This window comes from Rhincodon typus, chromosome 26, assembly GCF_021869965.1.
Source record: "Rhincodon typus isolate 14 chromosome 26, sRhiTyp1.1, whole genome shotgun sequence".
NCBI lineage: Eukaryota > Metazoa > Chordata > Chondrichthyes > Orectolobiformes > Rhincodontidae > Rhincodon > Rhincodon typus.
This window is the reverse complement of record NC_063357.1, coordinates 36753201-36771328: the sequence shown is the minus strand read 5'-3', so window position 1 is coordinate 36771328 and position 18128 is coordinate 36753201. Positions and strand designations below refer to the sequence as shown.

The window sequence follows — 18128 nt, the reverse complement described above, 5'->3', positions numbered from 1 at the left end:
TATCATCGCCTCCTCCTCTCTATATTTATTTCAGAGCCCCCTTCCCCTCCCCTATTTCTGAAGAAGGGTCCAGACCCGAAACATCACCTTTCTTGCTCCTTCGATGCTACTTGGCCTACTGTGTTCATCCAGCTCTACACCTTGTTATCTCAGACTCCAGCATCAGCAGTTCCTACTATCTCTGAGGTCAAGACATCATGTGTTTTCAAGAGGGAGGTAGATATAGCTTTTGTGGCTAAAAGAATCAAGGGATGTGGGGGGAAGGTGGGATTAGGGTATTGAGCTCGATGACTAGCCATGATCCCAATGAATGATAGAGCTGGCTCGAAGGGCTGAATGGTGTGTTCCTGCTCCTCTCTCTTATGTTTCTATGTAAATGTTCATGAGTTTGAAGCTGTACAGCCGAAGATTGCATCTCGTGAGTAATTAATTGATAATTCAAAAAAAAAAACAGCTGCACACCCACGTGTGAAGAGGTTCCTGTCCCAAGTTCTCAATGAGTATTGTCTCCCAGAGGCCCTCTTCCCTTCAGGTTGCAAGCACATATAAGATTGAGACAAAAAGATCACACATGCTCCAGTGAAAACCAGTAATACGTGCAAATTAATGCACTGGTCATACTGGACTTCCATTTTGTAGTATACAAGGCTAGTCAGAACAATATGTGTCATTCACCAGTTCCACTGGTCTTCCCCTTGGACAGGAGTCAGAATCTGAAACAGAGAGTTGACAATTCAAGTGTTTGCCTGCTTAGAATATTAGGATGGAAGAGGGTAGTTAGAAGGTTATTAAGTCGCACGAGATAATCCGCTAATGCGGGGGTGTGTAACAGTGTTTATTTTACATTATTATGCAAGGCCAGTTTTATTGATTTCTGTAGGTGAGTCTGATCAGCCTTGTATTCTGTGTGGTCTCTTGATGTGATGTAAACCATCACAAATGATTCGCCTTGGAGCATATTTTACTAACTTTTTCCACAGCCTGTCCTCAAAAAGCCTGGAGCCACATCATGTATGAAAGACACAGATATCCTATTTGAATCACAAAGGGTTACTACTGCTGTATCTCAAGGTTATCCAGTCATTTTACTGAATATTGAGCAGCACACTCCTTTACTGCAGTGACTATCACACCTCTTGCCTGAGACACTTTCTAAAGAAAATATAGCCATGGACCAGGACAATCCAATTCTGTAAAATACAAATCTATCTCCCGTTATCCGCACCAATCACTGTGATTATGAAGAAGGTGAAATGGAAACAATTTGTGCCAATCTGTCAGTAATTAACTCCTGGGGATGGTCAGCTCATTTCTCGAAGTACCTATAACTGGCAGACAGACTGGCTTTTTGTACTTGGGGATGAGTTCAAACCCAGGTCAGGAAGATGAAAGCTCAGCAGGCTAGCCCACTGTGCCACACATTCTCACTTTGTACTCTGACTGATGAATGAATTCTCTGCGCCCTGTCTGATGTGTGCGTTAATGAATCACCTTCCTTTGGCAGAGCAATGGCTAAAGCTGTGTATGCACCATTGATGTATTATACAGCAGGCTGACTAAATCCTCTATTCTCTGAGAGACTGCTACAGAACAATAAGTGCTGAAACTAAATCAGTGCAAGTTTCAAGTGTGTGAATGTATTAACACCTTCACATTCCAAATCAGAGGACAAATATGGAAATCAAACCTGTAACTGATGTAAATGTAATATGTAACAATGCCTATCACCAGTTTTAATTCTGTGTGGAATATTTTACATAATTTCTGTGGTGTTGCCCAGTTGTATGTTTTATTCAGTGTACTTTGTAATTCAATTATTGTCATGTTCTGTCTTCTTTGTCCTCTTTATTTCATTATCTCTCCATGTTCTCTTGCTCTGTTATGTATTTTCTCTCATGTTGTCCCTTTTGTTTTGTGCCTCTATCTTGTTCTTTCTTGTATTCTCATTCTCAACCATTTCTCGTAGTTCCATCATTTTTGTTTTCCTTCTCTCCTTATCTGTTTGTTCCACTGCCTTCAATATCTCTCAGTATGTCCTTAGTCTCTTCACTGGCAACCAGTACCTACTCTGAAGCCAAGTCCTAGTCGTATTCTCAAAACGTTGCCTTCAGTTTCCCATAATTTGTTGATCCAATTTCTCGGGGTTTGCAATATATTCTTCAGGTATCTGGCTCAATAGGTTGAACAGAACGTAGAGTGCATGGTAGGTCAGTGATTAGCACAGCTGCCTCACAGCACCAAGGACCCAGTTCAGTTGCACCCTGGGGTGATTGTCTGTGTGGAGTTTGCACATTCTCCCTGTGTCTGCGTGGGTTTCCTCCGGGTGCTCTGGTTTCTTCCCATAGTCCAAAGATGTGCAGTCTAGGTGGATTGGCCATGGGAAATGCAGGGATAGGGTAGGGGTGTGGGTCTGGATGGAATGCCCTTCGGAGGGTTGGTGTCAACTCAATAGGCTGAATGGTCTGCTTCCACACTGTAGGGATTCTATGGTTTAGAGAGGAGGAAGTCTGAGAGGAGAAGCAGACTCAGACATCTGAGCGACGTGATAGAAAAGTAAAGAAAGAAATAGTAAGTCGGGTAAAACAGAAATATAATTGATGTAGGAAAATAGCAGAAGAGCAAAACAGATCTACAAAGAAAAACGAGGCCAATAGATTGAGGAACAGAGGGTAAAAGGGGGCAAATGAGAAGAAGACAACTTAACGAGAGAGAGAGATACTTCACAGCACTTACTCTAACACTATGTAGGTGATAGTCATTATGGGATGGCTTTGGTCGAGGTTACTGAGTAACCAGCCCCATTGACTGGATGGAATAGCCTCATCCACCTCCTTTCTCGCTAATGATCTTAAACCTGCCAATAGCCCCTTGGTTCAGAATGCTGGAATTGATTGTACTGCACTTGTGATGCAAATGTTGTGCTTATTGTCTCGACTTTGGAATCAGAGATGGCCTTGACCCAGAGTGTAGAAAGTATGCCTTAGAAATCTGCAAAAATTGAACAGTCATCAAGCTGCTTCCTTTCAGTTGCAGTATAATGATAAGAGAAGCATCGATAACCTGTTAGGAAAAAAAGCCTGAGCACCTGTGTTGACACTATTTTTTGGTTGTATGCAATTTGTATTATGTAAGCCAGCAATCTGTTTAAAATGGTAATATTCAGCAAAATGAGTTTCAAGGGGTTGCTACATTTGACTATTGCAAAATTTTAGTCCCATTCAGTTATGCCGACAAATAACAGCAGAGCTTGTTGCAAGATTTACAGTAGATCAATCAGAACAGTTTAAGGGATGAATGGAGGCAGTCAGGGGAGAAAAGCATTACATATGGGGAGGCTTCTAATCAGGTACCAGGAGCAGGGAGAAAATGCTCAGTGTTGAAAAGGTAGCAGGGTCTGAGCTTTTAAAACTCAGAAAAAGTCCGGGTAGCATGGTGTTGCAATATGTGTTTTCTACAGCTGAGCAACCTTAAAACTCTGAGAACTACAAAGGCATTACAAGCTGGCTGAAGTTAGCTATCTGTGACAGGCTGAAATTATGCGAGCAACTGCCAGACTGTAGTTTCCAGAATTTAAAGTCCTGATTGGAGAGTGAACTACAGAATGCGAACCACCTTTTCTGAAGAAGGGTTGAGGCCCGAAACATCAGCTTTCCTGCTCCTCAGATGCTGCTTGGCCTGCTGTGTTCATCCAGCTCTACACCTTGTTACCCTTGAGGCCATTTGTGATGGAGAGCCTTGTGGGCGAATTCTGAATCTACGTCATTGAAAGAGAAAAAAAGTGAGAATCCGTTGTAAAGTTTGATGAGGTTTGATGATGCATAGTGCCACTGACATCTAGCATTTGGTGAGAAATCTGTGGGATCTGTCTTGACCATTTTGCGATTTGATATGCTCTCTGAGGTGTTCGGCCATAGTTTCTCTGTTAGCATATTTACCTTGGAAAAAATCTGGATGTTGGACATAAATTGTGTATACATTGTATCTCGCTCCGTAATTGTATAGTAAAATTGATTGCAGTTTGTTCAAAAACCTGGAAACCTGTTGTTTTATTCTCTTAGTGAGTGCCTAGGATCTCAAGCTTTGTCAATTTTTTTTTAAAATCAATGTTAGTGGTTCTGAGCCAGATCATGATATAAATTTGGCATCTGGACTGGGATTGTAACACACCACAGAGAGCAGTGAATTGTGTATTCTGTTTGACAATCTCCCCTTGCAGAATGTTATAGCATGCTGTGCCATGATAGCAGCAGTGTATACACTGCACAAGAAAGTCAATTGCATAATGTATATTCTGTGTCTTAAACCATCTTCCTTTCAGATGTTCAGGCCTCCATCGGTGCCAGTCTGAGGCAGATATCATTCAGCAGAGTGCACAGTGTCTTCAGTCCTACCTGACAGAGTTAGTTGAAGCCATTGTGAACTCGGTGGATCAGTGTCCTTCCTTGATCAGAGCCACCTTCAAACAGCTTTTCAAAAGTGTGGAGGAGAAATTCCCTCAGGATCTCTACAAGGTGTGTACAGTGGCCATTTCATTGAGTTCACTACCTTTCTCAAGGGTCTTATGTCTGATCATGTCTCTAGGTCTCCCTGTGCACTGGTGTGAAGAATCCTGAAATCTGAAATAAGATCCATAAAGTGCACAAGGTCCTATCCGCTTCTGAAAGGGAGAGGTAGCTCAGTGGTTCAGCTGTGATCTTTTATCTAAATTTGTCAATGCTGGATAATCTGCTGTGTAGTTGAGTTATATGATGTTTTCATTGAATGTACTATTAATTCCAGTGTCTTCTCAGACTCATCTCTGTGCCTGCATTAGAAGTTAAAGGCACTTTTTATTCATGTACCAGAGACACTTAATACTTTCGCACGTTCTCACAACTCTACAGAGAACACAGCCCCATCTATCTTGCAAGCCAACCTTTCATCCACTGACTCCATCTACGGGTAGTTCTCCTATAATGTGATAGTTGTGTTCTTGTGTGACATCACGCTATAGAAAATTGCGTTATAGGGAAATCGCTATACCTGTACAGCAGAAAGTTCACGTTATACAAACAGCATCTGCTATTCATCAATCGCGATCCAGCCAATTTGCATTAATGAAACACACGTTATAGCAGAGCTACCTGTACACTTCCCGCTGCCTTGGGAAAGCAACCAACATCATCGAAGACCCCTCCCATCCTGGTTTTAATTTCTTCCAATCTCTTCCATCGGGCAGAAGATACAAAAGCCCTAACATACATACCAACAGATTCAAGAACAGTTTCTTCCCCATTGTTATCAGACTTCTGAATGAACCTTTCAAATTTTAAATTTAAATGTTGATCTCGTTCTTTGTGCACCTTCTCTGATGCGTAACATTGTATTCCTCGCTCTGTTCTATTACCCTAATGTACTTTGTATGGTATGATCTGCCTGTACTGCACGCAAAACAAAACATTTCACTGTGCCTAGGTACATGTGACAATAATAAATCAAATTAAATCAAAGATAATAGAAAAATGTGAAGGGTGTACATTAGTGTCAAATATGTCCTGGAACAGGAACTCTAACCTGTGGGATTCAGATGCAAGTCCTCTTCTCTGAATTCCCAAAGTCCACAAGTGCCACCTTCTGAAAGCATTAAACATGGGCAGAGGCAGAGAGAATGGGAACATCAGAGAGATAATGCTTGAGCTGGTAGGGATATGTTTTGTGGTGGGAATTTGTAAAGAGTTGGGATGGCTCATTTACTCAATCCTTCGCCCACATGAGGAATAGCAATGAAAACAGCATGGCGGGAAAATCTAGATAATATATTGTCAAAACAAAATGGTCAATAAGTCGCCTTGTTTTTGAATTTGAATGAATAAAGTATTCTGTCTCTTCTGAGTAAGTCCATCCAGAAGCTAGATATTGCCCCAATTCTTCTACCCATCACTCCTCAGAGAGCAGGAGGAGGCTGGGCCAGAGATACACCTCCGAAATGTTTTACACGTCAGTAGGACATTCTTTACCTTTCATTAACATAATTACACAGCTCAGTAAAGTTGGCTCAGATATCAATGTTCAAATGATCACTTGGAATTGTAAAGATCCCCACTTTGAGTGAAAAGGCAGGTAGTTAACAGCCAGGTGGAGCTCCACAACAGGGTTAGATACTGATAAGTGCATTTTTGACTCTTTACCATGGATTATGTACTGGTAGGAACTAAGTTTAATTTCACATGGAAAAGCAACTCAGACTGACTTAGAAAAAGGACTCAAATAAGAGGGGAGCTTGACGGTGTTGTTAATCTTGAGTCTTCCCCAAGCCTGGCTTTGCTGGATAGGGCTGGGGGACATATCCAACAGGTTCCAGATGGCCTCAGCAGAGGCTTCCAATAATTGGATCTTGGGTTTTCACCCAGTGGCTATGAATTGATGGAATTGAAAACATATCTGCATAAAAATATGAGTGTGAGACCAATGGGGAGGCAGTTAGCTAGCTGACTAGGGTGTGATGCAGAATAAAGCCAGTCCCTGAAGTGACTGTGGTAGTTCATGGATGCCCTGCTTCAATACCTTACCACACACATGTGGTTAAGTTACTCTCGAGCTATTCTTAAACCCATCACAAATCGTTCTCCCTCTCGCTCTCTACCTAATGGAGAGGGATGCCTTTGGTTCTTCATTTTTTCAATTTCATTTATTATGGTCATATGTACCTAGGTACAGTGAAAAGTTCTATTTTGCATGCAGTACAGGCAGAGCATACCATACAAGGTACATTAGGATAATAGAACAAAGCAAAGAATACAATGTTGTAGCCGCATAGAAGATGCACAAAGAGCGAGGTCAACATTAAATTTAAAATTTGAGAGGTCTATTCAAAAGCCTAATAACAGCAGGAAAGAAGCTGTTCTTGAATCTCTCGGTCCGTGTGTTTAAGCTTTTGTATCTCCTGCCCGACAGAAGAGGTTGGAAGAGATTGTAACCGGGGTGGGAGGGGTCTTTGTTGGCTGCCTTTCCGAGGCGGTGGGAAGTATAGATTGAGTCAATGGATAGAAGGTTAGCTCACATGATGGATAGGGCTGTGTTCACAACTCTCTCTCATTTCTCATGGTCTTGGACAGAGCAGTTGCCATTACCAAACTATGATGCATCCAGACAGAATGCTTTCTATGGTGCATCTATAAAAATTGGTGAGAGTCTTTACAAACATCCTGAATTTCCTTAGCCTCCTGAGGAAATAGTGATGTTATTGTGGCCCTTTCTGATACCAATGGCTCGTCCACTTCAGGAGCCATTCTGTGCCACAAACACTGAGGGCATCCCTCACCAAACCGATACTAATTGCTGGGTTTTTTTCTGAATTGTCAGAGGAATTATAGTTTGAGCACATCTTTTCCCTTCATTTCTTTCTCCAGTGTAACTAAAGTGCCCGATTCTGATTAAACCAATACCACCAACAAAATTTTGCACATTTTTCACTGTGTCTGGTTTCTGCACTGCTGTGTGTTTTGCAATATATTCTGCTCTAATTTCAGAATTTCAACATTTCTGGATCTTTTTTAAAAACGCTATGCAACCAGTCGTGATCTAGATTGCACGGCCTGTAAGGGGGCTGAGAGAGGGGAGAGGCTTCATTCATAGCTGTCAAATTGGATATATAATCAAAACAGGGATTGTAGGCCAATGGGGAAAGAGGACGAGAGGGAACACCTTGGAAAGTTTGTTCAAAGGGCAGGTGGAGACCTAGAGATGTTGCCCTCTGATTAATCATGCTGTTACTTTCTGCACAGAATATCAAGTACATCGCAGTAACCAGCTTTCTGTGTTTGCGGTTCTTCTCACCTGCCATCATGTCTCCCAAACTCTTCTACCTACGCCCGAAACATGCAGATGCACGGACCAGCAGAACTTTATTGCTTCTGGCCAAGGTGAGCTCTCCTGTGACTGGGTGGTTTGACATTATCTCGCGTGAAATTTTAATGCAGTATAGTCCTCCAAGGTGTGCCCTATGAGTGTAATCAGAGAAAAGAAAATTTAGGACTTTAGGACAGGGGAGGAGTGTATGATAGGAGTGTTAGATCTTAGAGCCTAGGCAACTAAAGACCAATGGTAGGTGAGTTAAAATCGAAGATGTAGAAGATGCCGGAATTGGGTGTGTGACAATATCTCACAGATTTGTAGGCCTGGCAGGGATTACAGAAATAAAGAGGAACAGGATGCTGAAGGGTTTTGAAAATAAGGAGGAACATTTTTAGCCTGAGATTTTCAGGCACCAGGAGCTAATGTAGTTCAGAGAACACAGGCTAATCAGGGAACAGAACTTGTCGTGATAAGTCATTAAAAAAGTTTGGTAACCAGAGGTTGTGGGTTTAAAGTAATTGCCAAAAGGACCAGTCGGACGATAAGGAGGTATCAGTTCTACAGAAAGCTGTGTGATCAGAAAGCAAGGGACAGTGGAGTCAGCTTCAATAGTAACTTACAAAAAGAAATTGGTAAATGCCTGAAGAGGAGAAGTATGCATTTTTATGTGAAAAGAGAGTGAATGGAACTAATCAAACAGGTCTTTTAAACAGACCTGGCAAAGACACAATGGGCTGAATGGTCTCCTTCTCCACAGTGTGACTCTTTGATTCTACATGAAGTCCATCATCAGAAAATATGTGACTCTCCAAAGATAAACCTCCTGTAAAATAAGAGTGGGATAGACAATAGAAACACAAACATCCTATAATAGCATCAAAACATACATCATCAGAAAACATTTACAGACTCAGAATTGATTGGCTCAGTGAGTAATTGTAGAATAAAGATGATTCTACAATAAGTGTTTACGTTTAAATTAAATATGATGTGCAACATGATCATGCAGACATTAAACAGACAAAGGGTAATGAACTATTAAAAGGTTAAATGGATTTAATTGAATCAGTCAAAAAAATGAACATAATTAGTGCATCCTGTTCCAAGAGTACAGAATACCAAAGTACAACTTGATGAAGAAGAAAAGATTGTATATTATTATGAGATCATAAGGAAACATCGACCCAAATACAGCAACAAAACACTGTAGCTTTGTTGACAGGAAAGATTTATCCCTCTACCAGCATGACTGAAAACCAGTAATCAGGTTTTTGCCTCATTACTGTTTATGGGATCTTGCTGTGCTCAAATTTGCTGTAGTTTTCTATAACACAAGGATAACTACATTTCAAACAGTACTTCATTGGTGGTGAAGGGCAATGGGAAGTCCTGAGACGTTGAAAACTGCTCTACCAGGAGACGTCTTCATTCATTTTAACAATGAATGGTGTACAGAACAGATGTTAAGGCTTTCTGTCTTGCAGGCAATCCAAAGCATTGGCAACATGGATACCAATTTAGCTCGGGAGAAGGAAATTTGGATGGCACCACTGCAGCCCCTTATTCTCCAAGGAGTCACACTGTTTAAGGATTTCATCGTCAAGCTAATTGACTTTGAGGAGGAAGAAGGTGAATATTTTCAGAGTTCTGTGGAAACACAGTTCACTAAAACAATTCATTCATCAGTCCTCAGGTACTAGAGTTGAACATACCTGGTTCTGGTATCTATAGATTCGTTACATCATGTGCATCATTTGGATATGGGCCATACTTTCACTCTCCTGCCTATTCAACAAGAAATGGCATCCAATTAATTTTCTATTCAAAAGGAAGCATTCAAACTAAATCACAACTTCAGTTATCACACAGTAGAATAATGTGATCACTAGGCTTGCTCTGAATCTTAGCAACCTACCGTGGTAACAACTCATCCTACTGCCCCTCAGCCTCATTGTTGAGCCACATGTTGGCAGCAGGAACAACCCAAACTAAAGATTGCATCTTAAGGTGCTAATTTGCTGAGAGAGAAAATTCACAAATCACATTCCTGATATATTTGTCCAGAGATATTTGGGCAGCACGGTGGCACAGTGGTTAGCACCGCTGCCTCACAGTGCCAGGGACCTGGGTTTGATTTCAGCCTTGGGCAACTGTCTGTGTGGAGTTTGCTCATTTTCCTTGTGTCTGAGATAACAAGGTGTAGAGCTGGATGAACACAGCAGGCCAAGCAGCATCAGAGGAGCAGGAAAGCTGACGTTTTGGGTCTAGGCCCTTCTTCAGAAATGGGGGAGGGGAACGGGGTTCTGAAATAAATAGGGAGAAGGGGGAGGCGGATAGAAGATGGATAAAGGAGAAGATAGGTGGAGAGGAGACAGGCAGGTCAAAGAGGCGGGGGTGGAGCCAGTAAAGGTGAGTGTAGGTGGGGAGTTAGGGAGGGAATAGGTCAGTCCAGCGAGGACGGACAGGTCAAGCGGGTGGGGTGAGGCTGGTAGGTAGGAGATGGGGGTGTGGCTTGAGGTGGGAGGAGGGGATAGGTGGGAGGAAGGACAAGTTAGGGAGGCGGGGACAAGCTGGGTTGGTATTGGGATGCAGTCAGGGGAGGGGAGATGTTGAAGCTTGTGAAGTCCACATTGATATCATTGGGCTGCAGGGTTCCCAAGTGAAATATGAGGTGCTGTTCCTGCAACCTTCGGGTGGCATCGTTGTGGCACTGCAGGAGGCCCAGGAAGGTCATGTCATCCAAGGAATGGGAGGGGGAGTTGAAATGGTTCGCGACTGGGAGGTGCAGTTGTTTGTTGCGAACCGAGCGTAGGTGTTCCACAAAGTGATCCCCAAGCCTCCGCTTGGTTTCCCCGATGTAGAGGAGGCCACAATGGGAACAGCGGATGCAGTATACCACATTAGCAGATGTGCAGGTGAACATCTGTTTGATGTGGAAGGTCTTCTTGGGGCCTGGGATGGGGGTGAGGAAGGAGGTATGGGGGCAGGTGTAGCACTTCCTGCGGTTGCAGGGAAAAGTGCCGGCGTTGGTGGGGAGTGTGGAGTGGACGAGGGAGTCACGGAGAGAGTGATCCCTCTGGAAAGCAGATAAGGGTGGGGAGGGAAAAATGTCTTTGGTGGTGGGGTCAGATTGCAGATGGCGGAAGTGCCGGAGGATGATGCGTTGGATCCGGAGGTTGGTGGGGTGGTACGTGAGGACGAGGGGGATTCTTTTTTGGTTGTTATTGTGGGGAGGGGGTGTGAGGGATGAGTTGCGGGAAATGCGGGAGATGAGGTCGAGGGCGTTTTCGACCACTGTGGGGGTGAAGTTGAAAAACGAGGAGGGTTGGTGTGAACTCACTGGGCTGAATTATCTGCTTCCACACTGTAGGAATGCTATGTTCCACTTTCTTGGAAGTACAAAACCATTTTAAAACTGACCACATGGATGGGTCGGTGATGGTGAAGGGTATTCCTTCTGCCCACTCTTGTAGTTCCTGCTGTCATGAGAGGTACAGAGGATGACAAATAGTTCACTGTGTGATCTCCTCTTCAATACAAGACTTGTGGGATCTAACCAATTAATGGCTGATTAATCTTTGTTAGCATTCCACAGCCTTTGATACAGACGATGATGAACGGGCCGTACAAGGCTGTGTGCATTGTTTGGAACTCTGAAATGGAACTCTGTCTGTTGTGGCTGGTTCCTGGCAGTAGATCAATTCGAACAGAACTTAAAATACCAGGTCGATCAAAGGAAAAAGCCTAGCAAGAAAATGGACAAGACGGATACTCAAACAAACAGAAGTGAATTATTGATAATTGTGAATTTTAACATCGGCAGTTTTTCAGTTCTGAGTTTTCGCATCACTTATCCAATATCTGAATTAATGAGCAGAAATTTCCTTCAATTAAATATTGAGAAGACAGAAACTATTTTCCTCAGTCCCCACACAATCACTGCTGTATAGACCCATATCTGTAGCTTCAGTCTCAAGCCTGAAATGGATTTTTCCCAACTATGGAGTCCTATTTGTGACCTTCTGGCTGCATGTCTGCTCTTTGGGTTTGTCCACCTACTTCAATTTCTAATGACATCGCCTGCTCCCGTCCCAAATCATCCAGGTTTTTCTTGGACTCTGCACTCAGTCACCCATCACCCCTATACTTGTTGACCTACATTGGCTGCAGCTTAAACAATGCCTATATTTGAAAATAAATATATTTATTTTTAAATCTCTCCATGGCCTCAAACCCCTCCCTATCCCTGTAACCTCCTGCAGCCCCACAACCCTCTGAGATCTCTGAACTCCTCCTGCTCTGGCTTTTCAAGCATCCCTGATTTCCATCAACTCACCGTCGTGGCCATGTTGCTCGGGGCATCTGGATTTCCTTTCAGTGAACTTTCTCTGCCTCTCTCTATCCCTCCTCCTCCATGGTACTCCTTAAAACCCACTTTGTGGACCTTTTTGTCATCAGTCCTAATATGTGGCTTTGTCACATTTTGTTTGTTGGCGCTTTTGTGAAGGATCATATGGTCTTTTACCACAATTAGGTGCTGTAGAAATGTAAATTGTTGTTGTAACTGGAATCCTACAGCGAGCTGAAAAGTTGCAAAGTCCTCATGAGGGTCTTGGTCTGTCAGGATTCACTGACACTTCTTCAAATTGTTAACTTCTAAAGGCTTTAGCTCCTGGGCAGAAAGCTCCATGGGTGTAGGGTTCCTCCTTCAGTGACTGTTTTTCACTTCTGAGTCTAGTCAGTGATCATCGCTGACTATTCAGGCATGGAGTGCATCACATCTTGGTACAAACACATTCTGAGTAAAGGGTTCTGAGTGGCAATCAATGAGATGGTGGGGTCTGGCCTTCCTATTCTAAAGGCAACTGAGGCCAATTATAGCCTGACTACTGACAATCCATGGCTGGGATCAGAGTGTGGCAGTCAGACCTACCATATCAGACAAGAGGACTCCTTTACCCATTCGCCTTCCATGTTTGGCTTGGATTTTACACCAGGTCAACAGAACATTGTGAAAGTACATGTTCCCGCAGCTTTGTAAAGAAGTGCCAACAGACCGCTGCTCCCTCTTCTACGGTGACCACAGCCAACATGCCAATAGATACTGCAAGACTACATACCCTACCTCACTGACTGCCTGCTGCTTGTAACCCTGATTCCTCTTCATTCTTGGTGTCAGGAGCAATGCAAGTAGGGCTGGTGAAGCTACAACAGCAATGGAACCAGGTGGCTCATGCCTAATGAGGATTTCTGGCCAAAGCTGTTTGTAAAATGTGTCAGCCTATTTGAAGCATGCCCTGCAAGTTGTGGTGCTGGTTCGTGCAAGTGGAAACTTCCATGGATGGAGAGGGGGAAAGGAGGTGTTGGAGGGGCTGGGAGGAAAATCAAGCTTTACCAACTGGTCTTGGTTGCACAGCTCCAATCTGCTGCCAGTATGGCGCTATTACATTGGGTTTGGAGGTTGGTGTTCGAGATTATGGTACAATTGCTGGGGATGGGGAGCTAGACTATCTGGTCTGTGCACTCCCCCTCTGTCTCTCGGTACAGGGTTAAACAACAGCACTGGCAGAAGCTGGTGCGAGGCCATCCATCTGTCCTATTAGTTCAGTGGGTCCACAGTGAAGAGGATAAAGGGTGGAATAAAGTGAGAGCACAAGCTGATGGACAGAGAGTGATGGAAAATCACCTTTCGGTACTTCCTTCTTTTCAGAGTTGGAATCCCAGAAGCGAGTGACACTGCAGACAACATCCATCATTAAAGAAGGATATCTATTGATGCACCGAGCCAAAGAGCGGGGGATCCTAACATCATCACATTTCAAAAAGCATTACTTTTGCTTAAACCATGAGGCACTGTGTCATTCCAAAATGTCTAATGCTAAGGTACGTGATTATTCTTCAATACTTCTAATATTGTAACTAACTGTGGGAGTGGCAGTATCTTAGATGATGAGAGTGAGATGTTGGCTTTATTCTACATGTTAAAATTCTAGAAATAGCAGTGGTGAGGATGTACCTCTGTAGCAAATGGCCTGGAGTAGTTCAAGAAGACAGCTCACCAACATTTTCCCAAGGGCAGTTAGGATGGACCATAAATTCTGGTCTAGCCAGGCATCGTACAAAATATCGAATAGAAGGAAAATTGGTATCAGAGAATCAAAGTTCAATTATTGATGTCTTTGAATGAAGTTGTCATTTCAAGTCTTGAAGCTCTGCAGGTTTGCAGTTCTGAATTGTCATAGTACCTATTTGGCATTCTGATTGGATGAGCAGAAATTTCCTCCATTTGAGTATGGAGAAGAACAAAACCATTTTCTTTGCAAATGAGTTTGGAAAGACAGCAGGTTCCATGACCCATTCCCTATTGGATGATAGCAGGTGCCATGGCCCATTCCCTATTGGACGATAGTAGGTTCCATGGCCCATTCCCTATTGGATGATAGCAGGTTCCATGACCACTCCTTGTTGGACGATAGCAGGTTCCATGGCCCATTCCCTATTGGACGATAGCAGGTTCCATGGCCCATTCCCTATTGGATGATAGCAGGTTCCATGGTCCATTCCTTATTGGACGATAGCAGGTTCCATGGCCCCGACCCTATTGGACGATAGCAAGTTCCATGACCACTCCTTGTTGGATGATAGCAGGTTCCATGACCCATTCCCAATTGGATGCTAGCAGGCTCCATGACCCACTCCCTATTGGATGATAGCAGGTTCGATGGCCACTCCCTATTGGATGATAGCAGGCTCCATGACCCAATCCCTATTGGACGCTAGCAGGTTCCATGACCCACGCCCTATTGGATGATAGCAGGTTTCATGACCCACTCCCTATTGGATGATAGCAGTTTGATGGCTGCTCCCTATTGGATGGTAGCAGGTTCGATGGCCACTTCCTATTGGATGATAGCAGGTTCCATGACCCACTCCCTATTGGATATCTACTTCCCATAAGCCCCTACCTAAGTTGATCCTGTATAGATTTGCTGTTGAAGGGCTTTCCTCAATTTGATGGAATAAACCTCAGCCTCAGCTCAGTCATGGTGATATTGTTTGATCTGTTTCGTAGAACAGTGCCTGCATTCCGCTATCCAAGATCAGAGCAATTGAGAAAGTTGATGAGAAGTGTTTCGGAAGCTCATATGTCATGCAGATCATTTCGACTGATGGCAGGGGACAATTTGAAATCATGTATTTGCAGTGTAAGGTATGTGAACCTTGACCTATACCCTAAGCAAATAACTCTTCCTGCAGTGAAATGGTGCTTGTCCCTCACCTTTTGCCGATGAAAGTTTCATCTGTTTTTATAAAATCTTTTCTCTAATGATACATAACATTTCATCAAGCAGCTGACTCAAACATTTGAAAGATTTGCTGCCACGCTGTCATTATGAGGATAACTCATGAACCTAAAGATAGGATGACCGCACATCTGGGTTTCTCAGGTACAGACCGGACTTACATGAAACATCCCCATGGTCCTACCGTTTCCTCAAAGGAGTTCAAATGTCACAGATTCTACGTTTCTGTTTTTTGGTCCCATATAATCTGGGTCTGAGGGAGGCAAAGTTGTGAGGCATGGTGTCTGTCCTCCTTCCAGTATGCACCAATCCCATAGCTTTGCAACTGTATCCTCTTCCTTTGACCTCTCCAAGGGAGTTGCTTCCATCCTTCTATTGCTGATGACACCTTTTAAATGATCTAAGGAATAGGGTTGCCAGTTCTAGCTGGACACAATTGGGGGATATCATCACATGACCTTCAAATGCTCCTCCCTCAGACTCCTGCCTTTGGTTGTCCTACATGTCACTCATTGTGGGGCATTGTGTTACCATGGCCTTCCAATGACAAATCTGCTCATCCTCCCTGTTCACCAAACCAGCCTGAAACATGTCAAAATGTCACAAAGTGTTTCACAGAAGGGGCGAAAGGAATTCGGGAAAAGAACAAAAGGGGAGGTCTGTGATAGGGTGGAGGGCAGAACATTAAATGGGAAAAGGGTACATGGTACACGGAAATAAATAAAGACCAAAAGATTTGTCAAGGGCAGGTGTGAATGGCAGGATTTTAAATCGCTGACGCTAAAATGAAAAAGAAATGAGAGAAACAAGTGTAAAGGAGCAGCAGTGAAAAATGAAACAAAACAAGGGCCGAGCCTATGATCTGAAATGGATGAACTCAGTGTTGAGAGCAGAAAGCTGTGAAGTTCCCAGTCAAAAGACTTCCGACCAATTCGGTCTTTATCTCGGAACAAAAACAGAACTTGCTGGAAAAGCTCAGCAGGTCTGGCAGCATCTGTGAAGGGAAAAACAGAGTTAATGTTTCGGGTCCGGTGACCCTTCCTCAGAACTTTATCTCCTTGTATTTACTTTTATCGGAACTCAAATGAGCAAAAAAATGAACAGATATTACAGAAAAACAAACCTCACTCCAAGGAGCTGACATCTACAAGACCAGCTCAAACATGTGAAAACATGTAAGACACTGCTTCCCGGTGTGAAGCATAAGAAAAAAAAGATGATACGCCTTTGTTTCTGTTAAACTGAGAAAAATAACAGAACCATTTTAACTTTGCCCAGGTTGTGCCAGGCTGCCAGAGTTAAAATAGGCAAGTGCATTTATCCTTCAAGCTCCCACACACCCCTCCCTCACATGTTTGGCCTACTCTCCTGGGTCCTTCCATGTGTATTTCGATTGAACTGAGCTGAAGGCATTAGACTGTGTTTGTAACGAGACATGGAGCAGCTGTTGGAAAAAAGAGGCAGGATCAGGAGATGTGTGTTTCTGTAATTTAATTTCCTTCTAGATCAGGTATTCTCCATCAGAACCCCTCAGTGAATAATTGGGCCCGACCTGCCACAGAATCCCTTGAGTTTTCTGAACCATCACCCTCCCCTGGCAGTTGAGGTGTCAAGCTTGTATTGTAGTTCTATACCTTTTTAAGACAGTTACATAACATCACAACATGTGGTATTCTGACATAAAGGTAGTCACCTCCCCAGAGTGTGAGAGAGAGAGTGTGCGTGTGTGTATGCGTGTGAGTGTGAGTGCCTTGCAAACAATTAGTGCTATAAATAACTTCAAAGTATTTGAAGCAGCAGAACTTAACTATCTGTGGTATATGTTACATGGGCTAACATACATAATGAATGATAAATGGCTTCAAAATTGAAGCTCCATCTCTCCTCTAAGATGGAGATAAAAGATCCTTTGGCAGTGTTCTGTAGAAGAGGATGGGAGTAATCAACACCTTGGCCAATATTTATGCCTTAAACAATGTCTTCAAAAGACCTTTTTTTGGTTGTTGGCTCATTGCTGTTTGTGAGAGCTTGCTTCACATGAATCGGCCGTTGGATTTCCTACATTAAAACACTGAGTAGACTTTTAAAAAGTATATCATTGGTTGTAACGCACTTTGAAGTAGGGAAAAATGCCCCAGAGATGGAAATGTTCCTTCCCTGAATCCGGACTCCTACTCCTGCTGGTACAAGTCAGTGAGAACTGGCAACGCATTGGGTTCATATGGATGAAGCCCTGGACTCGAATCAAATGGACCTCATTCCCCAGTCACATCATTTCTGCTCCCATTTAAAATTAGGTCTGTCGAACGTTTGAGAGCCTGAGGGGGAAAACTAAGTAATGAGAATTCTAGAGAAGTGTGAAGACAAGCCACCCCTTGAAAATGTTGATTTTTTTTTGCCCCCAATTATCATTAATAACATTCATGTCTATGTCAAGGTCTTTGTTCATTAATAGATGTTCATTCTTATAAAAAGTAAATCACATTTGGATTCTGGACCATCCACCTGAACACTTACTCCCTAAACTCCATCCCAGTGGTGACCTACTTCATGCTGACACTTTACGCATCACACTATACGTCTCATCCTTCACACTCTGCCGTGCTCCATTTCATCCTGGAACTCCTGCCTCTCTCCATTCATTCACAATGTTCTTCATTCCCTCCAATTCACTCAGCAAGTATCATCATCCTCCTCCAGTTCAGTTCAAACGCATCTACTCCTTCCCATTTTGAGGATGTCCCTCTTCCCTCTGGCCTGATCATGTGCTAAGACCATCCATTATTAATCAGACTGTCCACATCTCTCAGGTTTGGAATGAAATTGCTTAAATTTGAATTGAATGTATGAATGAGAGCTGTATGTATATGATGTGTGATAACAAGGTGTAGAGCTAGATGAACACAGCAGGCCAAGCAGCATCAGAGGAGCAGGAAGGCTGACGTTTCAGGCCTAGACCCTTCTTCAGAAAATTTTTCTGAAGAAGGGTCT

At 43.2% G+C, this 18128-nt stretch overlaps 1 protein-coding gene across 2 annotated transcripts in view; it reads left to right on the top strand.

Moving 5' to 3' along the window:
• The window catches only part of rasa4 (RAS p21 protein activator 4), a 217015-nt gene that overhangs the window by 190112 nt on the left and 8775 nt on the right, over nt 1–18128 (top strand). For both annotated transcript variants that reach the window (XM_048612760.1, XM_048612761.1), the window contains 5 exons: nt 4319–4511; nt 7764–7901; nt 9318–9462; nt 13544–13716; nt 14906–15043. In XM_048612760.1, the coding sequence (XP_048468717.1) occupies nt 4319–4511; nt 7764–7901; nt 9318–9462; nt 13544–13716; nt 14906–15043 (787 nt within the window). The remainder of the gene's footprint in view (nt 1–4318; nt 4512–7763; nt 7902–9317; nt 9463–13543; nt 13717–14905; nt 15044–18128) is intronic.